Source organism: Anomalospiza imberbis, chromosome 2, assembly GCF_031753505.1.
Source record: "Anomalospiza imberbis isolate Cuckoo-Finch-1a 21T00152 chromosome 2, ASM3175350v1, whole genome shotgun sequence".
Lineage (NCBI taxonomy): Eukaryota > Metazoa > Chordata > Aves > Passeriformes > Viduidae > Anomalospiza > Anomalospiza imberbis.
Genome location: NC_089682.1, coordinates 78,624,588 through 78,648,902, shown reverse-complemented (window position 1 = coordinate 78,648,902; position 24,315 = coordinate 78,624,588). Strand labels below are relative to the sequence as shown.

General features: G+C 40.6%; 1 protein-coding gene across 4 annotated transcripts in view; it reads left to right on the top strand.

Moving 5' to 3' along the window:
* Positions 1–24,020, top strand: part of CFAP91 (cilia and flagella associated protein 91) — a 30,312-nt gene extending 6,292 nt beyond the window's left edge. For 3 of the 4 annotated variants that reach the window (XM_068181953.1, XM_068181954.1, XM_068181955.1), the window contains exons 5-18: positions 702–761; positions 1,666–1,847; positions 2,536–2,713; positions 3,074–3,231; positions 3,474–3,656; positions 3,808–3,950; positions 10,119–10,235; positions 13,263–13,334; positions 14,612–14,758; positions 17,265–17,486; positions 18,729–18,877; positions 20,097–20,188; positions 23,420–23,690; positions 23,770–24,020. In XM_068181953.1, the coding sequence (XP_068038054.1) occupies positions 702–761; positions 1,666–1,847; positions 2,536–2,713; positions 3,074–3,231; positions 3,474–3,656; positions 3,808–3,950; positions 10,119–10,235; positions 13,263–13,334; positions 14,612–14,758; positions 17,265–17,486; positions 18,729–18,877; positions 20,097–20,188; positions 23,420–23,673 (1,957 nt within the window). In that variant the 3' untranslated portion in view covers positions 23,674–23,690; positions 23,770–24,020. The remainder of the gene's footprint in view (positions 1–701; positions 762–1,665; positions 1,848–2,535; positions 2,714–3,073; positions 3,232–3,473; positions 3,657–3,807; positions 3,951–10,118; positions 10,236–13,262; positions 13,335–14,611; positions 14,759–17,264; positions 17,487–18,728; positions 18,878–20,096; positions 20,189–23,419; positions 23,691–23,769) is intronic. The other variant, XM_068181956.1, reaches the window with a different exon arrangement.
* Positions 24,021–24,315: the final 295 nt, after the last annotated feature.

The following is a 24,315-nucleotide window of genomic DNA, read 5'->3' as shown; positions in this document are numbered from 1 at the left end:
CCACTTTAAATATAAAAAAATTGCTAAGTTTAATAAGTTGAAGTCTATTATGGTTTTTTTTATCCACAGTTTTAAAAGAACAAAGATGATGTTATCTTCTGCAGTATGAAGTTAAACTTTAAAGTCTCCCAAAGGCTAAGGGAAATCAATAGAGAGCTGCAATATGCAAACTATAAAAATGCCTAGGAAGGAATTATTATTATGTAGTTGAGCCCAAATCACTTTAAAGATACCTCGTAAAATATTGCAAAAAAAGAAACAATAAAATTAGATAAGTCCAAACCAGCTTATCAGCTGATTGTAGGAATGAATTTCAGGATTTCATTCCAAAAAATCTCACTACTCTTTCAAAAAAGTGGAAGTGAAGTGAAAAAATTAACTAATTAGTGAAACATACACCAAATATTGGGAACACACTCAAAACTAACTTTAGTAATTGTCTTGTTTTGCAACTCCACTTTCTGCTTTGACTTGTAATAACACTTAGTCCTGGTGTTTACTGGTGAAACTTCCTCTGTTCCTCCTTAGCTATGAAAGAGTTCTTTAATACTTAGGCATAATTCTTAAACATGCAACTAACAGAACCACAGTTGTGGAAAATCAGTATTAACTCCACTGAATTTAGTGGCCTGCAGTTTTTCTGAACCAGAATGATCTTTTAGGCTCATCCTTGTTGTCTAACTTTCATTCTCTCTCTTCAGACCTCTCAGCTCTTCTAAGCTGCCTCCAGCAGGTGTTCTAGAAGCCGATACAAAGACAGAGTAAGTAGTGACTTTTGGAAAATTACTTTTGTAATGGGTAACATCTCACCAGAAAAAGATCAGGCAACTATTTGGTCACCAGCTTGGTGACCACTATTTTTCATAATGAACCAACAGGAAAAGCTTGTTAAGAGGTAAGGTGCTGCTCTCATCATTGAGAATTCTAGAGGAAATAGATGATGGACTGTTTCAGAATTTGCTCGCAGTATATAAGTAGTGCTTTTTGAATAAAGGATGTGCCTCTAGTATGTTAAGACTAGGAAGCTTGAAACAGAAAGCTAGATGTCTCTGAATTCTAGAAGATATACCATTGCAAAGAAGATTCTCTAGTAGAGCAATATTGTTGAAAAATCTTCTGATATTTTCTTACAATCGCTGTGATAGATGCAGTGCTGCTCAGAGATGTAGAGCATCAGTAATGCAGTCTAATGTGGTTTTCAGAGAGTATCAAATTTTGAGGTCACATAATAAAATTCACTTCCTAGTGGACTCAATGGAAATTGCACATGCTTATATCAGAATTAAATTTTTATTTTGGAATTGTTGGAAAGAGAAACACGTAAACTAAATTGAAGCAGTCTGCTTCATGGAGTAGTACTTCAACAATTTTGTGTCTATTAAAGGCAATGCTTTAGAATGGATAGGTAGAGACAATTTGTATGTAATAATCATGAGAGATGAAACTAGGAGCTTTGTGGATTATTTACTTAAGGAGTGTGTTTCAGACTCAGTGTAGCCTCTGTCTGCTTTTATCAAAGATAATGGAGTTAACATCAATGGGAGTAATGTTAAGATAAACTGAAACACATTAAGACTCTCACCTTTGACTGATGTGTTTCCGCTTTGTTTGTGTGTAAGTTTTTTAATGAATGTGACCAGTCTTCCATCTTGCACCTCCTTTTAGGACAGAGCTGCATGTCCTGTCAGCTGCAGGAGACAGCCAGGTCTTTGGCCTCGTGTTCCGAACTCTGGGGACACAGACAGATTACAGGGATGGTGAAGCACAGACAGATCCCTATTCCCCTGAATATATAGTCCGCAGTGGCTCAGTCCCTGAAATTCTGACACTTGCTACACTCATTTGGGGTGAGTTGTGAAATTAAGATAAATTATAATAATCTTGTCACCTCTTTAAAGGAAGTTCTTTTCTTTTCAGTGTCAGGTTTCGAGTCTGTTGCCAGCTTTGGCGGTCTTTTTTCGTGTGCATGCTGTTTCTAAAATAAGTATGATATTTCCCTACTTAATGGTGCTGTTCTGGGGCATTTAATGAAGAGTTTTGAGGACCATTCAAAAGAAAAAGGTCATGTTTCACAAATGTGAACTAGGAGCAGTTTTTCCATTTACCCACTGTTCTTCAGCTGCTCTGAGTTTTGAACATTATTTAAAACAAAGAGTATGAAGACTGCTGCCCTGGAACATACCTGTGATCCTCATCTCCCAGTGTCTCACCTGTAACGATGATGGACACTGCACATGCCAAAGTGCTCATTCTCAGAAAGTATCTTCCTAGAAAAGCTTTTCTCCCTCTCCCTTTGCAATAGAAGAATGACGTGCCAGTGTTAGCGTGCACTGAACTGTAGCAACTGCAGGTCCTACCATGCCTCATACTGTAGAATCTCACTGGCCTTAGAAGTATTTACTTCTGGCTTTTGACAGTTCTGCTTGTGTTTACCACATGGGCCTGTACCCATCCAGCTCTCTCATACGTTTTGGTGGTGGCTATTTGTAGGATTTGCCAATCTTCCAAAGAGCTAATGCTTTTTGTCCCTGTAAGGTCGGGGACTGCCAGCAGGACAAGCCGAGATGGAGATTATTGATCGCATCCGGGAAAAACGTGCTTGGGAAGCAGCTCTGCCACCCATGGACAGTCCCTCAAACATTGCAAAGAGGTTGAAGATGATGGAGGCTATGGAAAGGAAGGAGTGGGCCTATAGAGAAGAGGAAATAGATAGGTAGGAGTCCAATTATGCTATTTTATTTCTTTTAATTATTGGCTGAATAGAGGAGGAGCAAGAAGGTTTAGAGGATTGGCTGAAGGTTACAACAAGCCTTCGATTTCTGTGAAAATACCCTGATTTGGGGAAGGGGTGTTTTTCTTAAATTTAGTCTCCAGGTCTGCTACCACAATACATTTTACCAATGCTTAACTCCCCTTTTAAAATGAAAGATTGAATATGAGATATGCAGTATGAGCTATTTGTAAATATTTGTAAGTATTTGTAAATATTTGTATGTAGGATTTGATGGTGACAGCATTGCACAGAACACTGCAGAGTACACTCAATACTGTCTGACCTTTTCTTTCCTTGCAGGTTGCAGAAGGTTCAAATGGAAGTCTTTAAGAAGCTGCTGCAGAGGCGAGAGGAGAATCAGAATGAGCTGAATGTCATGCGCTTGAACAACCACTGGCAAAATCATCAGAAGGCTAAAGAAGAGAAAATAAGAAAGATTCAGCATGACAGTGCATTGAGTAAGTCTGAAAGACAGGAAGAGAGTGGTATGAGACAGTTTTCAGACAAGCCATTTCTATTTTCCCAAGGTTACCATCTATTCAAAACAAAACGTGTTGCATCCACAATATCAATGTGCATGGCCAGCATTTGGTCTGTCATGTTTTTATTTTATCTAGCAAAAGCTCTTGTGAACTGAAAAAGATACAGCTTTTATAGAATTATTTGTGTGAACTGTCTCATATTTGTATTTCCTTTTCAGTGCTCAGGAGACTGATAGCTAAGAGGAAGAATTGGATGGGAAAGCTGGAGAGACGAGATATCATCAGAGAGTATAATGACTTTTCATCACAAACATACGCTCCTTTGTCTCGAATTGGTTTTTTCCCAGACATCAATTCTGACTACTATGCAGTAAAAAACTACTATCTTAATACCTTTGCAGGTAAGGCATTTTGGAAGACTATGTTGTGGGAGGTACTTACTTGAGATACTACCAAAATTCAAGTTTCCCTCCCCATCACTCCACTACTTAACCACTGTTTGTATTAAAATCCTTGTATATATTATAATCTTTCTTCATATTATAATCTTAGGATTGTGTGAACTGGAAAAATCTGTCCAGCCTTCTGTCTTCCCGCTCAAGATTAAAGCTCCAAAACCTAAATGCATTATCACTAAGACTGGCTATATTAAAAGGTCAGGAAGACTAGAGGTAGTCGTGGCACAAGTTCACCAGGTATGAAGCTGCATCCAGTAGCATGTCAGTTCCTCTTAGATTTGAAGTGCTCATAATTTCAATTGGGAAGATGTGTAAGCTTCTTCCCAATTTCCTGAATTCTTATTCTGTAAAACAGCTTCTAGGACAGAATGAATCAAACATGCAGACTGTTGCAGGCTTGACCAGTACTGCTCTGATACTCAGCCCATCAGTACTCTCACTCCTGCTTCTGCTCCATCCTATAGACAACAAGCACAAACAAATCTGTCTTCCTACAGATCAGGTATTTGATTTGGAACATATTATGCCAATTTGAAATTCTCACCCTTTTCTCATTCTCATTCTCATTCTCATTCTCATTCTCATTCCTCCATTTTATGATACACAACTGGCTACACTGTCAAGCTTCCAGTAATTACAGAAAGTGAATCTGGATTCATATTCTAAAAAATTTGTACATTATTTTTAAAGTACATTTTAAGTACATATTGTAAAAACATCTGTAGCAAAGCATGATTAAAATGACCCTGCTCATAAAATCAGGTCACCATGGTGGATGCGTATCACTGTTGTTCCCTAAGAACAGCATCTGATTTGCAAACATGCTAATGCATTTAGCATATCTTAATTTATCACAACTGTTCATGCAGATGAGGTGTCCATATATGCAATTAACCACCAAAGAAAGTAGTGCCTCATTTGTACCTGCAATCACAATTATTTGTAAATTACCTGTACTTTTAAGTCCACTTCTTGTGATGCTGTTGAGGGTTACCTTCATGAAAAATCAGGAATATTCTTGGCTGGCTGCTATATCGTTGGAAAATAGTGACTCTAATTTGTAAAGCTTGGCAAGTTTCACTTTCATTTATATATATTATACATGTATGTATGTATGTATATATACCTTTTTGTTTTAGAGTAATGTAATAATAATTTCAAAGCAGACAGTAACCTGCTATTGCTGAATTTTAAATTGAAATCTTGCTCTGAAAAATCAATCATATTATCTCAAATTTAAATTCTGCTGGATCTTGTAAAGATGAAGTATTGCATTTCATTATTATCCAGAAAGAAACTTTTCAAAGCAAATCTTGAGTGCTACAGGAATTGTTCAAGAGAAAGGACAAAACTCGTAGTTTTAAAGACACAGAAGTGTTGAAGGGGTTTGAGTTTGGGTGGGTTCGCATAAAATTCAAGAAGTAATTGTGTAATCTGCATCACAACACAGTTCTCATTGTCAGCAGAATGTTAGTCCAAGCTTTTGGAGCTGAATTCCAGTTACAGTACTTGTATTCTGTTTGTTTAAAATATTCCTCATGGTTTGAAAGACTGGTGGTGAAATGTCTAAACTGTAACCACAGAGAAGAAGTGTGAGCAGCCAAATGCTGGCTGCTCACACAATAATATCTCTTCAAAGAAAACTGGTGGACAAAGGAAGATGGAATGCAGAACAAATGCAGACAATTCTGCACATTTTCTTTCTTAAATCAGTGTCAATCACTTGGTCTGCATTGATTTATAGCAACTGAGAGGCTAAATAAGTAATACTCATTTCCCCACCACAAAAATGCCAAATGTATATTCTTTTAAAATCACAAACCATTTCCTTTGCAGGCAAAAATGATAAAATAAATCCATTATGCAAAAATTAACCGCTGCTGTAACATATACAGAAAAAGACACCAGACTGGTTGGTCCAGACAAGCAGAAAGTACTGACACTGTGAAACACCCAGACTGCCTCCACTGTTACATTTAAACAATCTTTCTGTTCAGAGAATCAAGAAATGACTGCCCTAATTAGCTCTTGAGCTCTATGGTGCTGTTCCTGGTCACTTCTTCCATCAGAGGCTTTTGCTTCTGAAGTTTGATGGCTATAGCATGTTCTGGCTTAGCAGAGCCTTGCTGACAAGTCCACACACATCAAATGCTGCTGGAGCTGTCAAAAACAGAGCAGTAAAGCATGCAGAGTAGTTGCATTAATAGAATTTAGGACAATCCTCCCTGGGAGGAGTTCTCTGACCAGCTGGAATAAGCAGTCCCAATTGTGCTAACAAACCTCCTATCACACCCAGTAGAAAAGAAGTTTAAAGCAGGTAATTAGGGATCATCTTACAAGGGCACTGTTTTGCTTTGCCTTATTTCTATAGCTGAGTAGCCAGATCAGTTTTCTATCCTAAAGCTTTATTTTAATGCTCTCCTAGCATACTTAATCCATGAATTCTCTCCCATAATCCTAGAAATAAAATGTAATCCTAGAAAATTCAGAGAGTACATGGAGATCTAGCTCTACAATGAGTTTTTAAAATTTTTCATGGATTATCTAGAAGCAAGTGACAAATATAGGAGGAATGCTAGATATTGGCCTCAGAAGTAATTAGTTTTAATAAAGGAAGTTGCCAAGGCTTGCATCTCTGGCCAAACATGAGGAAAGATAGATGAGTTCTCCTCATTATTTTCCTTTTTGTTAGCCATATTGAGGGTATTCCTAAGCTTAAAGCTTTTTAGAAGGGATGAGCAATAATCCAAGTAACTACAAAAAGGATCTGTGTCCTTCTAAGAATGAGAGCTGCTTCTTTCAGATATGAAATTAAACCAAAAAGAAGTGATTTTAGAAGCAAAATTTTTTTAGGACCATCCTGAAACCTTTTGCAGAAGTATTATGTACACTCAGTAGTCTTTGAATAATTCTCCAAAATAAGGGAACATGGCAGAAACAGGAGTGACCCAAAATTTACAGCAAAACCAAAAAACTTTTATCTTAAGCCAGATCAGTAAAAGGACAGAGAAAGACAGTTCCTAGCCAGCACAGCTAACAGTGCTTTAAGGAGTGCAAGTGAGCCATTATATAGACAGCCTAGTATGAAAATCCAAGGCATTGAGGACATAACATCCCAAAACAGATAACTACTGCAGGGAGTAAATGCAGCTAGGTAAGTGAATACACCAAGGAGTGGAGTAGGTGGTAGAAGACATCTCAGTGCAGAACAATACATGACTTTAGGCAGACCCTCTATGCTCTGGTGACACAAGAGGGATAAAGCATCAGGTGGTTTCAAAGTATTGGATCAAGATGAGGTCAGAACCAGAAACTTCTTGCCTCGGCATTAAGTGCAATTCTCACCATGTCTGTTTTCCTTTATCCAGTTGCTGGAAAGAGCTAGAGAAGTAGAGGGGCCAAGAATGTCTCTGGAGAAAATCTCTGCCAATTTCAAAGCATAGGAAAGGCTGTTTAAGCAGTTATTTCTTCAAGAACAGATCTCCTCACAGTGTTAGTTGGCTCATGGTCAGACAGGCTCTGAGAGCTTTTATGTCAGCCTTGATCAGCCAAGATGCAGCAGCCACGCTGCATTGCTAAGCAGGTTGGCAGCCTGTCCTCAGTGATCCTACCTGAAAGGAGGCTGTAGCCAGGTGGAGATTGGCCACTTCTCCCAGGCAACCAGTGACAGGACAAGAGGGCATAGTTTTAAACTGCACCAGGGGAGGTTTAGATTGGAATTAGGAGGAATTTCTTCACAGATTAGACATTGGAATGGGCTGCTTAGGAAGGTGGTGGAGTCATGGTCCCTGGAGGTGTTTAAAGAAAGACTGGACATGAAAAAAAAGACTTGGTGCCATGGTTTGGTTGCTACGGTGGTGTTCAGTCATGGGTTCGACTCAATGTTCTCAGAGATTTTTTCCAGCCTCATTGATTCTGTGTGATTCTGTAATCCCACAATTATCATTTGTGAGCAAAAAGGAAGAAGGAGAACCATGACTGCATACTTTGTGCTGTACACAAAAATGAAATATACCTAGGATCTTGTGGGATGGAGAACATTACAGAGAAGACAATGGAGGAATCTAAAGAATGGATTGAATGATTTCTTTGAATAGAGAGTTGCTTCTGAAGCTGTTATCCTGTCAAGAGTTCTGCTTCTCTCAGAAGCTGGCTGAGAAGCCAAGGTGCATGGTGAAAAGCATGAGTGCCATTTGCTCTTCACTGCGTTTGCCAGGAGAATGGAAAAGGGATGAGTTTTGTTCTTTCACTGTCCAATCCAGTCAGATCCTACCTTGACTCTGAATCTGCTACCTGAATAAAGGAATGTAGTCTGTATCAGAAAATGGGAGTATGATATGCAGACAGTAACATTTGGTTTATGTTGCTCAGAAATTTAGCACTTTTAAAATCAAGTATTTTTGTAGTGATTTTTGAGTCCTGGTGTCTCTGTTTCCAAAAATGAGAACTTGTTAAGTTGGGCAGAACCAGTTTAGGCAAAACCCCTATATTTTCTTTTTCTTCTCTAATGTTAAAATCTTAAAATAATTTAAAATATCAGATTAGAGAAAGCAAATAGTAAGGTTTTTTTTTTTACTTAGTAAAGGTAGTCAAGCAGGCACTAGATAATGTTGACATGAAAACATAAAGCCACTTCTAAGAACTGCAGTATATCTCAAATCTACATTAATAAGGATTCCTCCTTGTCCAAATAAATCATAGATTTTTCTGTCTTTAAAAGTTGTTAGTCTAGTTATATTTTGTTGTTCTGGTTAGCAGGAAACATTTTTGGAGGCCACAGTTTTATTAGGAAAATTCTTATGAATGCAAGATTGTACTAATAAACATAGTAGCCATTGTTTTCAAGAGGGTCACAACTACAGCAGTTTTTACTTTCTGCTTCCCTTTCCCTGCCATGAAAATCTCCTTATAAATCACTGTTATAATCTTCATGCTAGGGAGCTCTAAGGTCTTCACATACAAAATACAGTTCAGAAAATCTCTCAACATTTTTGAGCTATAACCATTTCACATGGTTGAAAAGCAGTTTATAGGCTCTGATTCTTCCATTATTAACATGGACCATTTAAGAAGCTTTCAATAGTATCCCCTCCGCCTAGAAACCTCTCTCCTTTTCTGGAGCCATTCATTATCCTGACCTGAAAGATCAGATCCTACATGCAAGGAGGGTTTTTGTACAATGACTACTGTAGTTTCAAAACTTTGTTAATTTCACAATTAAATTCTGTGCAAATGCCATCACTTTCCTAGTACTGGAGAGCTAAATTCAGCATTGAACTTTTTTCTAAAGTTTTTCTTTTGATTTCTCTCCCTGGTGAAATACTGTATTTGAACATTTGAAAGAGAGAGAGTGAAAAAAGGACAAGGCACACTTTCCCTTACCAAAATATGATCTTTCAATAATAAGACTAAAGATCCAACCTATACAGTAGTAGGATTATAGTTTTGAATAAGCTTTGAATGGATATGCTCCCTTGCCTTTCTGTGCAAGACAAAGTGTCATGTCCTGCAGCAGGCAGGCATTGCCACGCAGTTGGAAATGCTTATCTGAATATCTAGTTCTAAGGGGCTGGTGGTGTGAAATTGGCAGGACTTGGGCTTTTGAAACAGTTTGAAAATGTCTTGAAAGAGCTGAGGCTGTGGTGGCACTTCCACTCTAATCTGCTGACAAAGTGTGGCATCTGCTGCCAATCCGCTGCAAGCAAGATAAACCCACACCTAATGGCCTTCTGCATTTTCTTGGTAGAAAGAAGTTTTGGACAAGACAGTTTTGCTTTTGCCCCCAGTCCACCTGTACAGTTTCTGTGGGTGCCACGGGGCGGCTGGTCAGTTGTAGATGAGCAAAGCAGAGTTCCAAAGCATATTTTGCTAGGAAGGGGTCATTTGGTTCAATCTTGTGCAGTAATAGCTTATCATACAAAGACATTTCACTGTCACAGTACAGTCAGAATACCCTCTTCAAGTGACCCCTTCATAAAACCTCCTGACTGCATAACATTTCTAAACCACAGTAACAAGCATTACCTATTGTTAAAGGCAAAGAGTTATAGCATTATTAGAAAATTAATTATTTGAGAATTAGAGATGCAGCTTATACCCATTTTAGATTAATTTTAGGTGACTCACAAGTGCTGATGACTTACTGGTAAATACAGCAAAATAACTCCTGCTTCCTTCTTACATATGATTTTGACATTCCCATCAATGTCTTCTGACCAACCAATAACCTCATCTACTGACCATACTCAGTTTTTCAGTTGATCTGCAGTAAGAAATAGAAGCCACAAGCCTGCAAAGCTTTCAGCTCCCTGCAGTCAGTGTGGTCAGCAACAGTCAGCATCTAGAAGACTGCCTTTATGTTGTTCTATCTACCCATGTTCTTATTAAAGTGGATGTATTTTGCAGGCACTACTGCAGAAGAAGAATAAAGCCAAGGAGCCAAAGAAGCCTCCCCCTGTCTGTGACAAAGTAGAAAGCCCTGTTCCTAAGCCACCCACTCTAATCCTGGAAAAGCCATCAATTGTAAGTGAGCTGGTTTTAGCACTTTTTTCCCTGTTGATCCCTGATTGTTTCCTACACAGTTGTTAAAGGAATGCCAGGGAATAAAAGAAGGGAGCTATATCCTTTTTGTTTGCATTCATGTTAAAAATAGCCATTATTTCTTAAGGCTCTCTTAGTCTCTATTCTACAAGGATACTAGCAGCCAAAGATTTGAAAATAATTTACAGTATCTGTTAGCCAAAAGTTGAAGTAAACTTTATTTTATAAAGACAAATGTAAGTAGACATGTTATTCCCTGGTTCTTGGAGGACAAAAAGGCATCATCATCTTCATCATCATCATCATCATTATTATTATTATTATTATCATTATCATTATTATTCAGTAGCTTCCAATCTTCTGATCTGACAACACTATCATAATCCAGTGAGGCAATTAAGTTTAGACTTAATGAAGTCAGAGAGACATCGGCTGCTTAGCACTGAGCGTGCACTTCATTAATTTTCTGGAGTGAAGCTCTTGTCATCATGCAGGATGCAGTGTTTGATGATCATGCACTAGTTCACAGATAATGATTCTCCTGCAGAGATTGGAACAGCAGTAATGATGTGTCATGGGGGCTGTGATATGCTGTAGGAAAAAATTACTTTTTAGGGGAGCTGCAACTTCCTTTCCTTTCTTAAAGTAACATACTTAAGAGCTGGTTGCCCCAGTGGACTCTTTTGTCTTCTTACTAACACCATTTTCATGATGTACTAAGAATCAGACAGAATTACCATTTAAACTTGTGAATTTAAGAGTCACACAACCCTGGAAGTGAAGAGAGAAAGTCTTACTAAATCATCCGTTCTGCTGTGTTCCTTTGTGCAGTATGATATTCTATGTTTTATACAGTCTATTTTAAGATGACTGGAACAAGAATTTCTTATCTCCTTGGGGAGAGCTTTCCACAGCTTTACCTACTTCTAAGCACTAGATACTGTATTGCAGTGGTGGGTTTACACTGTTTAGGTTTACCAATTTGGCAGATTTTTAAATACTTTGAGGTACTATGTAAAGAAATCAGAAAAAAATTTCTACCACTTGTAGTCATTCTTGAGTGTGTTCACAGATTATAGTTGGGCTTTTTTTTTTTAATTCCAATACAATAGAATTCCATCTTCATGACTTTTGTCAACATTTGTTTTATTTTCATGAATCTTTGTGTGTGAACACATAAAAGATGGAGCTCTCCAGTGAAGCTCCATCTCTAAAATTACTTGAGCCACTGAAGAGCAGCACTAACATCTCCTGCCTTGCCACATCCAAGTAAGGTTTCTCCTACCAGGTGGCTCTGAGGAGCAGTGAAAACAAGTCTCTTCTCTGTTGTTAATGCTTCTCTTCCTGCCACACACCCATATTGAGTACCAACTGCTAAATGCTACCCACTGGAACTGAGGATCTTGGAAAGAAAATGTGCCAGGATAAAGTGGAGAGAATTGAGGCACTACTCAAGCATTCTCAGCTTCTCTCCCCTGGTCATTTCTAATGGACTTAATAGCCACAACAAGCTCACAGAGCACCTCTGAATTCCTTCATTACTTTATAATGTTTTTCCAGCCTCCTCTAGTTTGCAGCCATCTCTTAGATTCTTGTATATCCTTAATTTTTTTTTTCCTGCAGGGCATGATAGGCTTTCCATCTCCCCTCATTCTGTCCTGCTGGTCTATAGCAGGCAGATGGACAAGCTGATGATTACACTTGCTAAGGCATCATTTGCAGCATTCAAAAACAGAAGTACAGAAAAATGCTCCTCATAAAAATTCAAACCTAATCTTAGTTAATATCACACCAAGCAGTTTGGCTTACCAGTATGTGTGCCATCACCATCTCCAAAACTGTCCTGAAGGGATTTCACACTGTAGACAGGTGATGTGGTAGAGTTTAGCTCTCTAGGACTGGAAATTCATTCCTTCTTTCCAGAGAACAAGAACATACCAAATCACAAGTCCTCTTGCTAGTTCTGCTTTGCTCCTCCTGGCTGCTGATGTGGAAAAGCAGGAATGTTTCTTTTGCATTTGGAAAACTCATTCTTCAACACCTAAGAAAAAACAGATAACTGAGATTCAAAGCCCACACAACTTTTCTCATCCCACACTCTTCCCTGTTTTTCCAGCACTTCTTAAATACCACATGTCAATGCAGACCTCATAGGCTCTTTATTAAAAAAAAAACATGCTTCCAATTTTAAGATTTCTTTTTATCTTTCCCAGGCACCCAATGAACTTTTTCCTTTTCCTACTGTCAACTCCAAACTAGAAAACCCCTCACCTAGAAAAATGCTGCCATCTGTACTTTGTCTACTTCCTCTAGTAAAAATAAGCCTTTTTTTTTTTTACCTTCCTTGGTCACGTTCCCTTTCCCACCATGCTCCAGCATTCTTCCAAGCTGGTGTCAATCACACAACACTAGGCCAGTAGAGTTCTCAAAGAGACAAATCATAATGGACTGTGGTTAATTTTACTTCCAAACTATCACTTTCTGAGTCTTAAATTTACTGAGTTACTCTGATAAAGATCACCACTGGAATAAATATCAAAAGAAAAATTGTAAATGTTCCCCTTTAATTTAAAACCCTTTTTTATGGTTAACAGCTCTCTTGGACATATTCTGTCCTCTTAGTGTCTCAACCTGTTAAATTAATGTAGCTGATGGTTTATTTTGCAAGCTTAGATACCGTCAAGCTACAAATAGTTCTTAAAATGCATACAGTAATTTTCTCCATCAACATCTCCTTATCATTAGGTTCTCATCTCTATAGACCCTCTAAAATTTCAAATAGAATCTAAATATACAACTTTTCTTCCCCATCCCTTGTGAAACATGAAAGTACATGTTATTCTGACTCACCTTCCTTTCCCTGGAAATTAGAAGAATGGTGTTCCAAAACAACCAAGAAAAGACAGGATATGAGTTAGATTGTTTAAGAGTTAGACAGATAATCTACAGAAATCCCAGTCTCCAAAGAAATAGTTAATTATTGTGTGGATATTTGTTATGTTTTGGCAGGAGGAAGAGGAAATAGACCTGGCAGTGATCTGTCTGCAGAAGTTGCTCCGAGGCAGGGCTCTTCAGAACATGGTATTCTGTCTCTTTGTTTATGTCAGTCTTCAGAATGATGGTGGGAATGACTGATTGCAAAGGGTGTTTGCAATCTTTCTTCCACAGCACTAATCAGGGGTAGTGAGGCTCTGCACAGCAGAATTACTCAAATGGCAAATTCTAGACTGGATCTGGACCATGAGTACATTCTGCCATGATTATGCCAAGGTCCCATGCACAAGAAAGGTCCCACATCCCAGCAGGGCAGCCTGTATTTCATACCATCTTTTTGGTTTCCACTGGTGGTGAGCTGGACTCCAGATGAGGAGCAACTGAAGCCTACCACCATGATGTGCAGGATCCATCATTCTGCTTTCAGGGGAACAGAAGGGGGTCTAACTAAAAATTAATTCAGTAGCCATGCCTCATGGTCTTTATGGTCTTTATATTAAGTAAGTCTGTCGCTTATGATCAGGCCAGTCCTGAAGGTTTGGTTTTGTGTCCACAAAAAGTACAACTGATACTCTCTCTTGCAGTAACTATTTAATGTTTTGAAGTGGTCCCATGCAGGACCCTGAGCTTTAGCAAACAGTACAATATTGTGAAAGTGGCTTGAGATGGAATATGTACTTCCCAAGTGTTCTACAGTTGTGTGATGTTGTGTGACAGATCTGTGGTTGAGGCCACTGAAGGATTGTTGACTTTCAGAGCATGAAATGTCCCACCATTTTAGGAATCTTCTTCCAGCTACTGCTGGATCAGAAATACATTACTGAGTTGGAGAATGACACAAGCAGGGTTGAGTGATCTTTTGTTGCTCTTGGAAGTCATGTTGGAAGAGAGTGGGACTGAGAGTAAAACAGTGTCAGGGAGGGCTGGGCCACATAATCCACAACAGGGATGGCAGCAGTTTCAGCAACCTCCCCACCAGTTTATGACTTTGGGCTGTTGCTGGGCTCTCTCAAAATGAAGGTCAGAGGACATGAGATGTTGGAACACTGTGAAGCTTTGACATTGAGGCTGATATAACAGGGTATGCAGAAGACTATTACCCTTTTGATATAGGTGATGGTGTTCTACATTCCAGTGGTTTGAGTTTGGTAAAGCCAAACAGAAAAAAAAAAAAAAAAAAGTAACAGATTTACCTGACAGCTGTAGAGTTTGCCTAAATGCAACCACAAATTCGTTACAGAGAACTAGGTCTTGGTAACAGCTGACCTTGCAACGTGGAGAAAAAGGGTGTGTTTTGCTGGCAAAAACATGTTGCTCCGATATTCTCCATTTATTATGCTTAGTTGTTCACCTTTATTTTAAAGATATTTGAAGGGAAGGAGAGGCACCTGGATCTGATCCAAGAGCTGCGCACCACTCACGCGCTCCAGGAGGATGGACAGCTGCTCTTGAAGGCACAGAAGCAGATGACACTGTCTTTACAGCGACAGCGTGACTCACAAATGCAGCAGGTTTGCTTGCATAGATGGGAAGGTTGATTCACAGCTCTGTCCTGACTAGACACTCTGTGCTTGCAGTACCACAACACTTTCACATTTAATTTTTTATGTTTTCTACTATCCAAAGCACAGAAGGCACCCCAATAACAATAAAGCTCTCCTAGCACAGGCCAAGCACTGAATGCCTGAGGGGCTAAAATTGCTCTCTCACTGCTCTGGAGGCTCTGGGGAATCTCAGAAACAGACTGAGGCCCCCTGACCACAGCTGCTATGCAGCCTGTGTTTGCTTTGTTTGCAGACAGAGCATTTATTTATATTTACAGGGCTTTGAACAAACTACAGTGTTAGATGACCCTCAGTTTTCCCACATTTCAATCCATTTGACGGGTATCACAGTATGTCCTATGACCTGGTATCACAATACGTGCTTGTCACTCACATCTGTTGGATGTTTTTCTGAGTGTTTGTTACTGCTCTGTCATTTTCCTGTCCCTTTTCTAGCTTGGCACCCTCTCAGGCTCCTCCTCACACATAAAACCTCACAAAGGCAGCCAAACCAACTTATTTTGTAAATCCTGCTGGGCTCAAGACTTCAAGAACCTTAGCAATGATGACACACTGAGGTACCTGCCACTGTATGCAGAGCAAAGAAATTTAGGGCTCCATTTTCTGCCAAGGATCTAGTAAGAGCCAGGGATGCAAATTCCCATCCTGTTTCCTTACAGTGCCACAACTTTCCAGAGGAAAGTGAATGAAATGGCAGATGCTGGTCAGGAGTGGATCATAAAGAAATTTTGTCCAGAGTTCACTACATTTCAGAACATGCAGTATCTATCACATTCCTGCAAGTTTTCTTCTAATTTTTACTACTCTGCTGTTTTTTCAATGTCCAGCTGTGAAGCAATTTGGCAGCTTTCATATTACAATAACAGCATCCACTGGCAAGTTGACCTGGTGGAGATGAAGCCAGGCCACTGTTTCCTGCTGGTTGAGCAGCAACAAAATTTCCCTTTAGATCTCAATAAAAATTGAACCAGGTGATTGAGTTTTACCATTTAGCATTTCCAGATACTCCTTCATGCACAGGAAGCCCAGGTGTAGAATGCAGGAATACAGAATATTTCTATTGATGAATTAAGAGAAAAATAAAAGCCTTAGGCATTAGAAACTTGCAGTGTTCCATTTCTTCTAGACGCCCAGATGAGAGTGAAGGAGAAAGCAGTTCAAACACCATAATGACATTCATAGAGGAGAGAGAGCAAATGGTAAAGATATTGACCTCTGATATCAGAATTTCCTTTTTGGAGAGCCACTATCCCCCTCTGCTGGTATCTGCCTCCTCTCACTTTTTTTTTTTACTATCTCTGAGGGTTCACAGTCCAGGGCTCAGGTTGTCAAACATTTTGAACATCAAAACTCTCTGGAATGCATGTGCAGGAGTTTTCTATGTGTGTAGCTATTTCAGAAAGTCACTGATGACTCTCAGTTCTATAGGGTTTGGTGGTCACAGGTTTTTTCAGGTTTTTGACCATTTCAATGTAAAATAAATGCTTCCTGCCTAAAGAGGATGGAAACTCCACATAAAACAGTCAGAGATGAGGAGCTGAAAATTTTGGACTCGTATATAACAAAAATCTAACACAAGAATGTTCCTGAGTTGTTTTCCTCCATTTCACACCAGTTTTATATACAGCGCCTGGAGCAATGAAGAGGAAGGAGCACTTTAGTTCCATGTTATCCCTCCCTGTGAGGTGGTGCAGTTACTGCATCACCATCTTCCATCTGAAACACCTGTGGGCTAAGTGCTGTCACTTCTTGATGCGTGCAACATTGACAATCCCCCTTCCTTTGAAACACTGCCTGGGCAAATGGCACAGCTGTATAAGAAAGCTGATTTATTATTACTTGTCTGGGAGATTTCAGCTCCACTTGAACTTTTATGTTTAGGTCTATTCTGTAATTGCCTGTTTATTTCAACAGAACACAGCATCCCAGCTAGTTCCAGACATTCCCTCCTACCAAGGCCTGTGGCTTCAGAGTCCATTCTGGAGATAATGAACTCCCCATAGATCTTGTCTCTTTCTGTAGTGCAATCACACATACCCAGCCCATAGAACAGGATGTGCCTGGAACAAGGAGTGAATGGCACAGTAATGCTGAACACCTGGAATCTTCTCTCAACTCTGTCACAGACTTTCTGATTTTCCATTTCCCGGAATTTTGAGGTCTCATTTGCACTTCTGCAAACTTCATATAATTACTGTCAATTTGAATTTGTCAGCAGTTAGTAACTCGTACAATTTTAGGTGCAATGCCTGAAGCTGCAGGTACTTATGGTTGCACTGTGCAGAAACCAGTCATGGCATGTAACACATGAAGAGTGCCAAACTCCTGGGACTGTCCCATGGCTGGTTTGAGTGGATGCTGCAGAGCTGTCTCACATGCCTGTGGTAGTCCTGGGACTTCGTACAACATTCCTGGGTCTGTAACACAATTCTTTGCATTTTTCTTTTGAAAGCTGTCAGCACTGGAAAGGGACTTGGCCACGGTAGAAGGAAGGGCACTGGCGAACATGCTTGATTTTCTGTCCAAAGAGCTGGTGAGGCTGCAAGAAGAACAGAAGATCCATGCTTTGCTCATGCTGGCTGAGAGGCAGAGGCGGATGCGGGAAGCAGAGGAGAGCGGACGGCGGCAGCTGGAGGAGAACCGGCGGCAGGAGGAAGATGAGCTTTTCAGACAGGCAAGAGAGGGAGACTGCTGGGACTGTAGGCAGTTTGTAGGAGCTGCCTCCTTGTGGGAAGGTCCAGATGGATGGGAGCTGCTTCAGCGCTGACTTTGGCAATGGCTAGTTTTAAAATTGAGAGGGAAAGCTAAGTGAAGAGAGGGTGATTCCTGCCTGGCAGTCATGTCCATTAAGCTAAGGATGATCTGAATACCCCTACAGACAGTCGTGTTAGGCCTGTCATGAATGGGTGTAGGTTTCTAAATTTCTCCAGTAAACACCTATGGAGAACAGATGTACCTAGATCATCTCTAGGGATAATGTTTTGTCAGCACTTGTTCTGCCCAGCAGAACTATTATGTGATTTTCCAGGAAGGAATCCTTTAAGCAAGGGTTTGGAAAGATTTAAAACCCCCACCCCAGCCCAAGTGGACCGCAAATAACAAGAGGTACAACACTTATTTTGAAGTAATGATAATAGATAAAGTAAACTTGAAATCAAGAAAAAAAAACCCTGAATTACCATATTCCATAACTATTCTATAGTCCTGTTCCTATTTCCTAACTCTTGACTGCATGAAGCATATTTCTCCCTGTTGAAAGACATGAGTGGGAGTCTAATTGACTAAACCAATACTTTTCAAACTTTGTGGAAGGTGGTTAATACCAAAAGGATCTGGCATCATGTTTATTTTTTTTTTAATTTTAGCTTCTCATCATTTATGTATTTCTGAGTGGTAAGCAGGTAAGGCCAAGGTGCCATAAGATTATGCCCTGCAGATTAGCAGATAGAAAACACCCATTTCTAAAATCTCACCTCTACAACCATTATAAAGAAACTAATAATTTTATCTTGGTTTTTGACTGGCTTGATGGAACTTTCTCCTTCAGTGTTTGCTTGAATGAAAACTGATTTATTTACTGAAGTCAATACCCATGATTATCACTTGGCAATTGTTGCTCAGGGGGCTGTGAGAACTGAGGGAGCAACTGCCATTGCATTCACAGGACTAACCTGCTGCATCAGAATTGGATCTGTGAATTGGTTTTCTTTCACCTGCACTTGTTAAATCAGTTCTCAGAAAGAATTACTAGAAAAGAAATTTTTACAGACAGCATCTCTGAAAACAAATCTCAGGTTGGCCTGCCTGAAACAAAGAGTCTTGTGAAAATCTGTTGTTCATGCTTCTCTGGAAATCTTCCACTATGTTCCTGGCACAGCAACAGGCAGGGGAACAATATCTTGGTGTTTTTTTCTAGGTGGTGGATGTTCAGGACAGAACTATTGACACCTACTTGGAAGATGTTATCCTGAGTAGCATGGAGAGGACAGCTGAAGAGCAAGCCAGGGAAGAGATTCAGAAAAGGGCTGTAGAAATCAATGACATTGTTTACAAAATGGAGAGTCGGTAGGTTATTAAACAGCACGTGAGGGGCTGTTCACAGCAGTTTAGAACCTGCCTGACCAGGTGCATCTGTGGCTGTGTGCATCACCCAAACCATGGGAAGGGCAGAGCAGTGCTGCTCGTGGTCGCTTCATTAGTGTGGCTGCTATATGGGAACCACGCTGCTCCTACCTGCTACACACATAAAAATCCATCAGAGCCTTATTTCCATACAGCCTGTGCCAGGTTCCCTTTGCAAATCACTTGTGTGATCTGTGAATCACCCTTTTTAGATTTCTCCACACCAGTTCGAGGCTGTGACTGAGCTTTAAGTGAATCTGGGAACTGCCTAAAGCAATACCCATTCATACCAATCTTTTCATTTATTTACACTACTACAGAAAATCCATTTGAAAGAGATCCTAAAAGATACAGCTATACACAGCCTTTCATTCTGGGGTGGCTCTTCTTTATGGAACTGCCAATTTCCATGGAGGTCACTCATACTGATGGCTGCCTGACAAGGCACTTTGAGTAAAGTAAATTGTTGAGAACACCACAGTCTGTGTTTGGCTGGGGTATCAGCAGTGAATACTTCTTAGGACCTGCCAAACCCCCAGTTCAGTTTTTATGCTCTTTTTTGGTACTGAGCCATAAAAATCCCAATGACACAGTGACTCTCCTATGGTAGAGCAGCTGTGTATTTTGTATCTAGATGAATACAAGCAGAACGTTGGAATCCTTGGGGGAATGAAGCGTAGATAATGCATGCAGCCCCTGAGCCAACTGGGAACCCACCAAACACTGACATGGAAAAGAGCACAGGGGCAGCCAAGTGCAGAGTTACAAAAGGGAAGAATTTAGCAAACTCAGCAATGGACCAAAGACTAAATTGACAAAGACACAAACCCTCGGCGGTATCTGTGTGCCTAATTCAGTTTGTCATCAGAGGGAACTGAGCTTCTCAGTACCTTTGAGGATAAGGAATGTAAGATGATCCAGTGCACTGTTGAACACACTGGCAGTGCAAAGGGGAATAGTCACACTATTGTAGGATACAATACTACAATATTGTAGGATAGTCACCTATTTGTAGGATAAAGACAGAACCAGCTGACAACTGCTGCCATGACAATACACTCCCTTGGAAAGAGTGAGGGCATTTACATGGGAGACCTGTTTTTGCAGAGGTGGACTGCAGAGAAAATTAAAATACTAATGCCACTGTGCATCTGTCCTGTAGTCAAACTCGCCTACAGTCAGAAGAGATTGTAGCAGAGCTGGTCTATAATTTCCTGATCCCAGAAGCTGAGAAAAACTTTATGAGAGAAAGAGGTAAGGAGTCCAGTAACTTTATTTTCTTTGTGAACTGGTTCACTCTCCTTATTCTAGCTCCCTGAAAGGAACGATGCAGCCAAGAGTTGTCTCAGTTCCCTGAGATTCCTTTTTGGCACTCTGCAGGTAGAAAGTTAATCTCTTTCACCCTTTTTTCACCAGTTTCTTTAGTCTTTTTAAATGGTGACTGAAATTCAGACCTGCTGTAAGATCTGGCCTGTGCTTTTGCCAGAAAGCTTGGATCAGATAATCCTTGAGGTACCTTCCAACCTGGCTTGCTATGATAAAGTTGGTGTATCTGCAACAATAAAATTGCATAAAAAGAAGCAGCCCATTGCACATTCAGAAACAAACTGGTAAAAATCTTTAAGTAGAACAGTTGTGAATTGTGTTATTATATGGCAATTTCTAAAACTGCGTGAGACTTTAACAAGCAAATTACTTAAATATACGTCATATATGGAAGGAAGGTTATACACTTTCCTCTGCTTCCTTCTCCTCCCCAGTGGGCTGAGAGCAAGAGGTAAAGATAAAGTTTTAAGGTTGGCTGTAGTGGCATCAAGTTGTAAGGAGATAACAATGGTAAGCACATCTACAACAGATAACCTTGCAGTTGTAAAGAGGATGTTTCTGTTTAAAAAAATGGAATAGTATCTGTCAAAGTACAGAGGGGAATACACTGGAAAGCTGTGTATTACATTAAGTAATGTCATAAATAAGTGGCTGTTCCTAACTGGGATGTTTCCACTGACCAGCGCAGGTGGAAGACCCTTACTAAAGCAGTCACCCACAGAAAGTGAAGCTAAGCAAAGCAACTGCATCACAATAGAGCTTGAAGGGGGGTTCTTGCTGCAGTGCACTTCTCTGCCTTGAGAACAAAGGCGCTTAGTTCATTGCCTCTTTTATTGCTTTGTGAATGAAAACACAAACCCTGAGTACGCACTTTGTGGTCTCTGAATTGTGCAAACTTTCGTCTTACTGGCTTGTGTATTGCCACAACAACAGGACCTGTTCTGCAGCTGGGATTTCTGCACAAGCTTAAATCAGCTCCCTTCATTCCAGCACTGCTTCTGCCAGCCTTCCAGAGCAGGTGATGTAATGGTAGTCAGTGAAGCCTGCAGCTCAGGCACTAACATACACAGGTTAGCCTGTCTCAGAAAGGAAAGCAGAAAGAAGACCTGGAGATGGGTTAGGATTCTAGACATACTGAGGACATACATCAAGGCTCAAAATACATACTGGGCTTAAATGCAACAGCAGCTAATGAACAAAACACCTCAGATGCACTCCCAAACAACAGAAGAAAAAAATCTTCAGAATCTGTGATAGCTGCAGTGAGTTTGCCTGGAAAGCAGAGCTAGACCAAATTAAAAATTAAAGTGGATGCTGGTGGAATAGAGCAGCAGGCTGTTAAATAAGAGAGCTCCTTCTAATGTGATCAGGAGAAATTTGTCACAATATTCTTGTGACAGCAGAAATCAAATGTCAGGAAGAGACCTGGCTCATACTCTCTTTTGCTATTGCTGCATGGGGTGGAGGGGGCTCCATTCATTTAAGACAGTTGAATTCTACCAGATGTACACTCTGATGAACACACCCTGCTGTAAACCTCCTGCACAGTGATACTTTCAGGGAAGCAGAATCATTAACTATTCCATGGAAATCCAAAGGAAATGGTATCAAAGAATGGCGTTAGATCTCATAAACATATTAGTGTATTGCTTTTAAAGCCTTCCCTATAGTGAGCCAAATCATTCATTATGAAACTGTGTTTTAGCAACCGGGCCCATGCTTGAGCATTCACCTTCCTTGAAACTATCAGGAAGTGATCTAAGAGCACAGTTATCTGGCCTGTCAAAGGAGCAAATCCATTTGTAGAACAAAGATTTGAGGGCCTGCAGTTTCAGTCTTTGCCTTCACTTTACCTTCCCCTTAAACACCTGTTTTGCCGTTACCTAGTTTGGGATTTTTTTCCTCCTCATTTTGTTGCATTTTGATGCATAGAAGCAGGGATTATCCAATACTGGCTCACCCTGAAAAACCTCTGTACCTCAATTTTGAACCCTGCCTCAGTGGAAGTAGAAGTCACTGTGCTGATATGAAAAACCTCACTTGGAAAAGGACAGTCATTCACCAATTTCAGCATGCTGTCCTTTAGATGGAATTCACAGTGGATGGAGAAGAGGACTGCAGCAATTCCAGGGGAGAATTCCCAGTATAGTTGATGCAGTTGATGCAAACATGATTGAAGCCAAAATGCCTTGGGTAGAGGAACCTCTCCTGGGAGTGAAGGCTGGCTGGTGAAGATCAGCTTTTCAAATGCAAGTGAGATCCAGTTGCATTCATTGTTGACAAAGTGGACCTGGGAGATGGATAAACATAAACAGGGTGGGTTGGTAACGCTGAGTGACTGAGACAGGGACAGCAGAACTGTGTGCCAGCATGCAGGACACCCTTGCTTCAGATTCACAGTCTAAGTGCAGCCCACCCTTGGAACAGGCCAAAGTCTTGGACTTCTGTAGGGAAGTGACAGGATGAGAGCCACTCCTTGTTCCTGCATCATTCCTCACACTCTCTGTAAGGCACACAGTACTTCAATCCCCGTGACTGAAATAAAGAGGGAAAGGGTGAATAAAGAACAGTGAAGAGCAATGAAGAGAGCTGTAGGGTGAGCACTTAGGCTTGGGTAATTATTTCCCAGGAGGTGGGTTGGAAATACATACAAATGACTTTGGATGAAAGGAGGCAATGCTGCAGTAGCTGGGGGGAGGTGATAAGGTAGGCAGGTGACTTCATGTGTCAGCTGTGGCTCCGAGTCTTACTTTGAACTCAGTAAGAGTTTCTCAGTGCAGGTCAAAGAATGGCACAGGAGATGGCAGATTTCAGCTGGATCCTTCCAGAGGCTTGCTGCAATTAACAGACACTGAAGGAGAAGTTATTTTAGAGCCTGATAATATATCCTGGCCAGTTGTTCCCAAAGCTGGAAAGGAGAACACTTTGGCTGTGCTTCCCACTGTGGGGGCCAGTCTTCAAAGTGAAACGCAAAGTTGGTTGCTGCTATTAGGTGGCAGTAGAACGCTTTCAGCCAAAGTTAGAAGGGCATGATTTTTTTTCCTGAGATAGACTTTTCCACAGCTGCAGGATTGCTAAAAGCTACTCCTCCTTTCTCCCCTACAGAGAACACTTTGCTGTACATTTCCAAGTAAAAGCCTTACCTCTTTTTATGCACAGTGAGGCAGTCCCAAAGAAAACACATCTATGCTGCTCATCGAATCATCCACGGGGGCACAGAGAGGGCTCTGGCTGATCTGGCACCGCGTCAGGATGCATCTGCCACCAAGAGAAATGAGGATTCTCCTGCTGGGACAGCCAGCACAGCTCTGAGTGGGACAGCTGCTGGACCAAGTGCAGCTGACAGCACTCACCCTTCCACAGTTGCACGTGAACTTGGACAAGGCTTCCACAAGGATCCCACAGACTCCTAGGACAGAAGATGAGTGAGGTGGGTTTCCCTTCCCCTCTGTCATTTGAGTTTGGAGCATGGTGAGGGAAAGGGAAGCACATTGTATTTACTTTTTCAGGGCACCCTGAATGGAAAACCCTCTCTCTCCCTTGGGCTGTCCCTCCAGCTGCCTACCAGCAGTGTTGTCCTGGAATCATTCTGCATACATTTTGGTGTGACAGCTCCCTCCACTCTCTCCCCACCTTGCTTTGGACTTCATTATCTATTTTTTCTTGTTCTGATATTTTAGAGAAGCTTGAGTGAGAAAGCAGTGTTAGCATTCCTTGTTTGTTTTCCTGGCACAGACCAATAAAAATCTGCACCTGGGCTTTTAGTGGTATTTCCTTGCTTCAATAACATTAAATGAAAAAATACTCCATAAGTAGGAAATTTTGAGACCGTCCACAGACAAGCGTGTCACACTGATTTCTTTAGTGGCTTAAGGCCTGGCCAGAGGCTTCCTGCATTAGCACTGCTATTAATAAAGCACAGGAGCTGAACAAAAACAGTCAGATTTTGCATAATCTTTTCACATCATTAGTCCTTGGAGAAAGAAAAGGTGCCCCTGACCTCAGCAGGGTGGTTTCTGACAAGCAGGCAGTGTCTGGCACAAGCCTAGGTGACA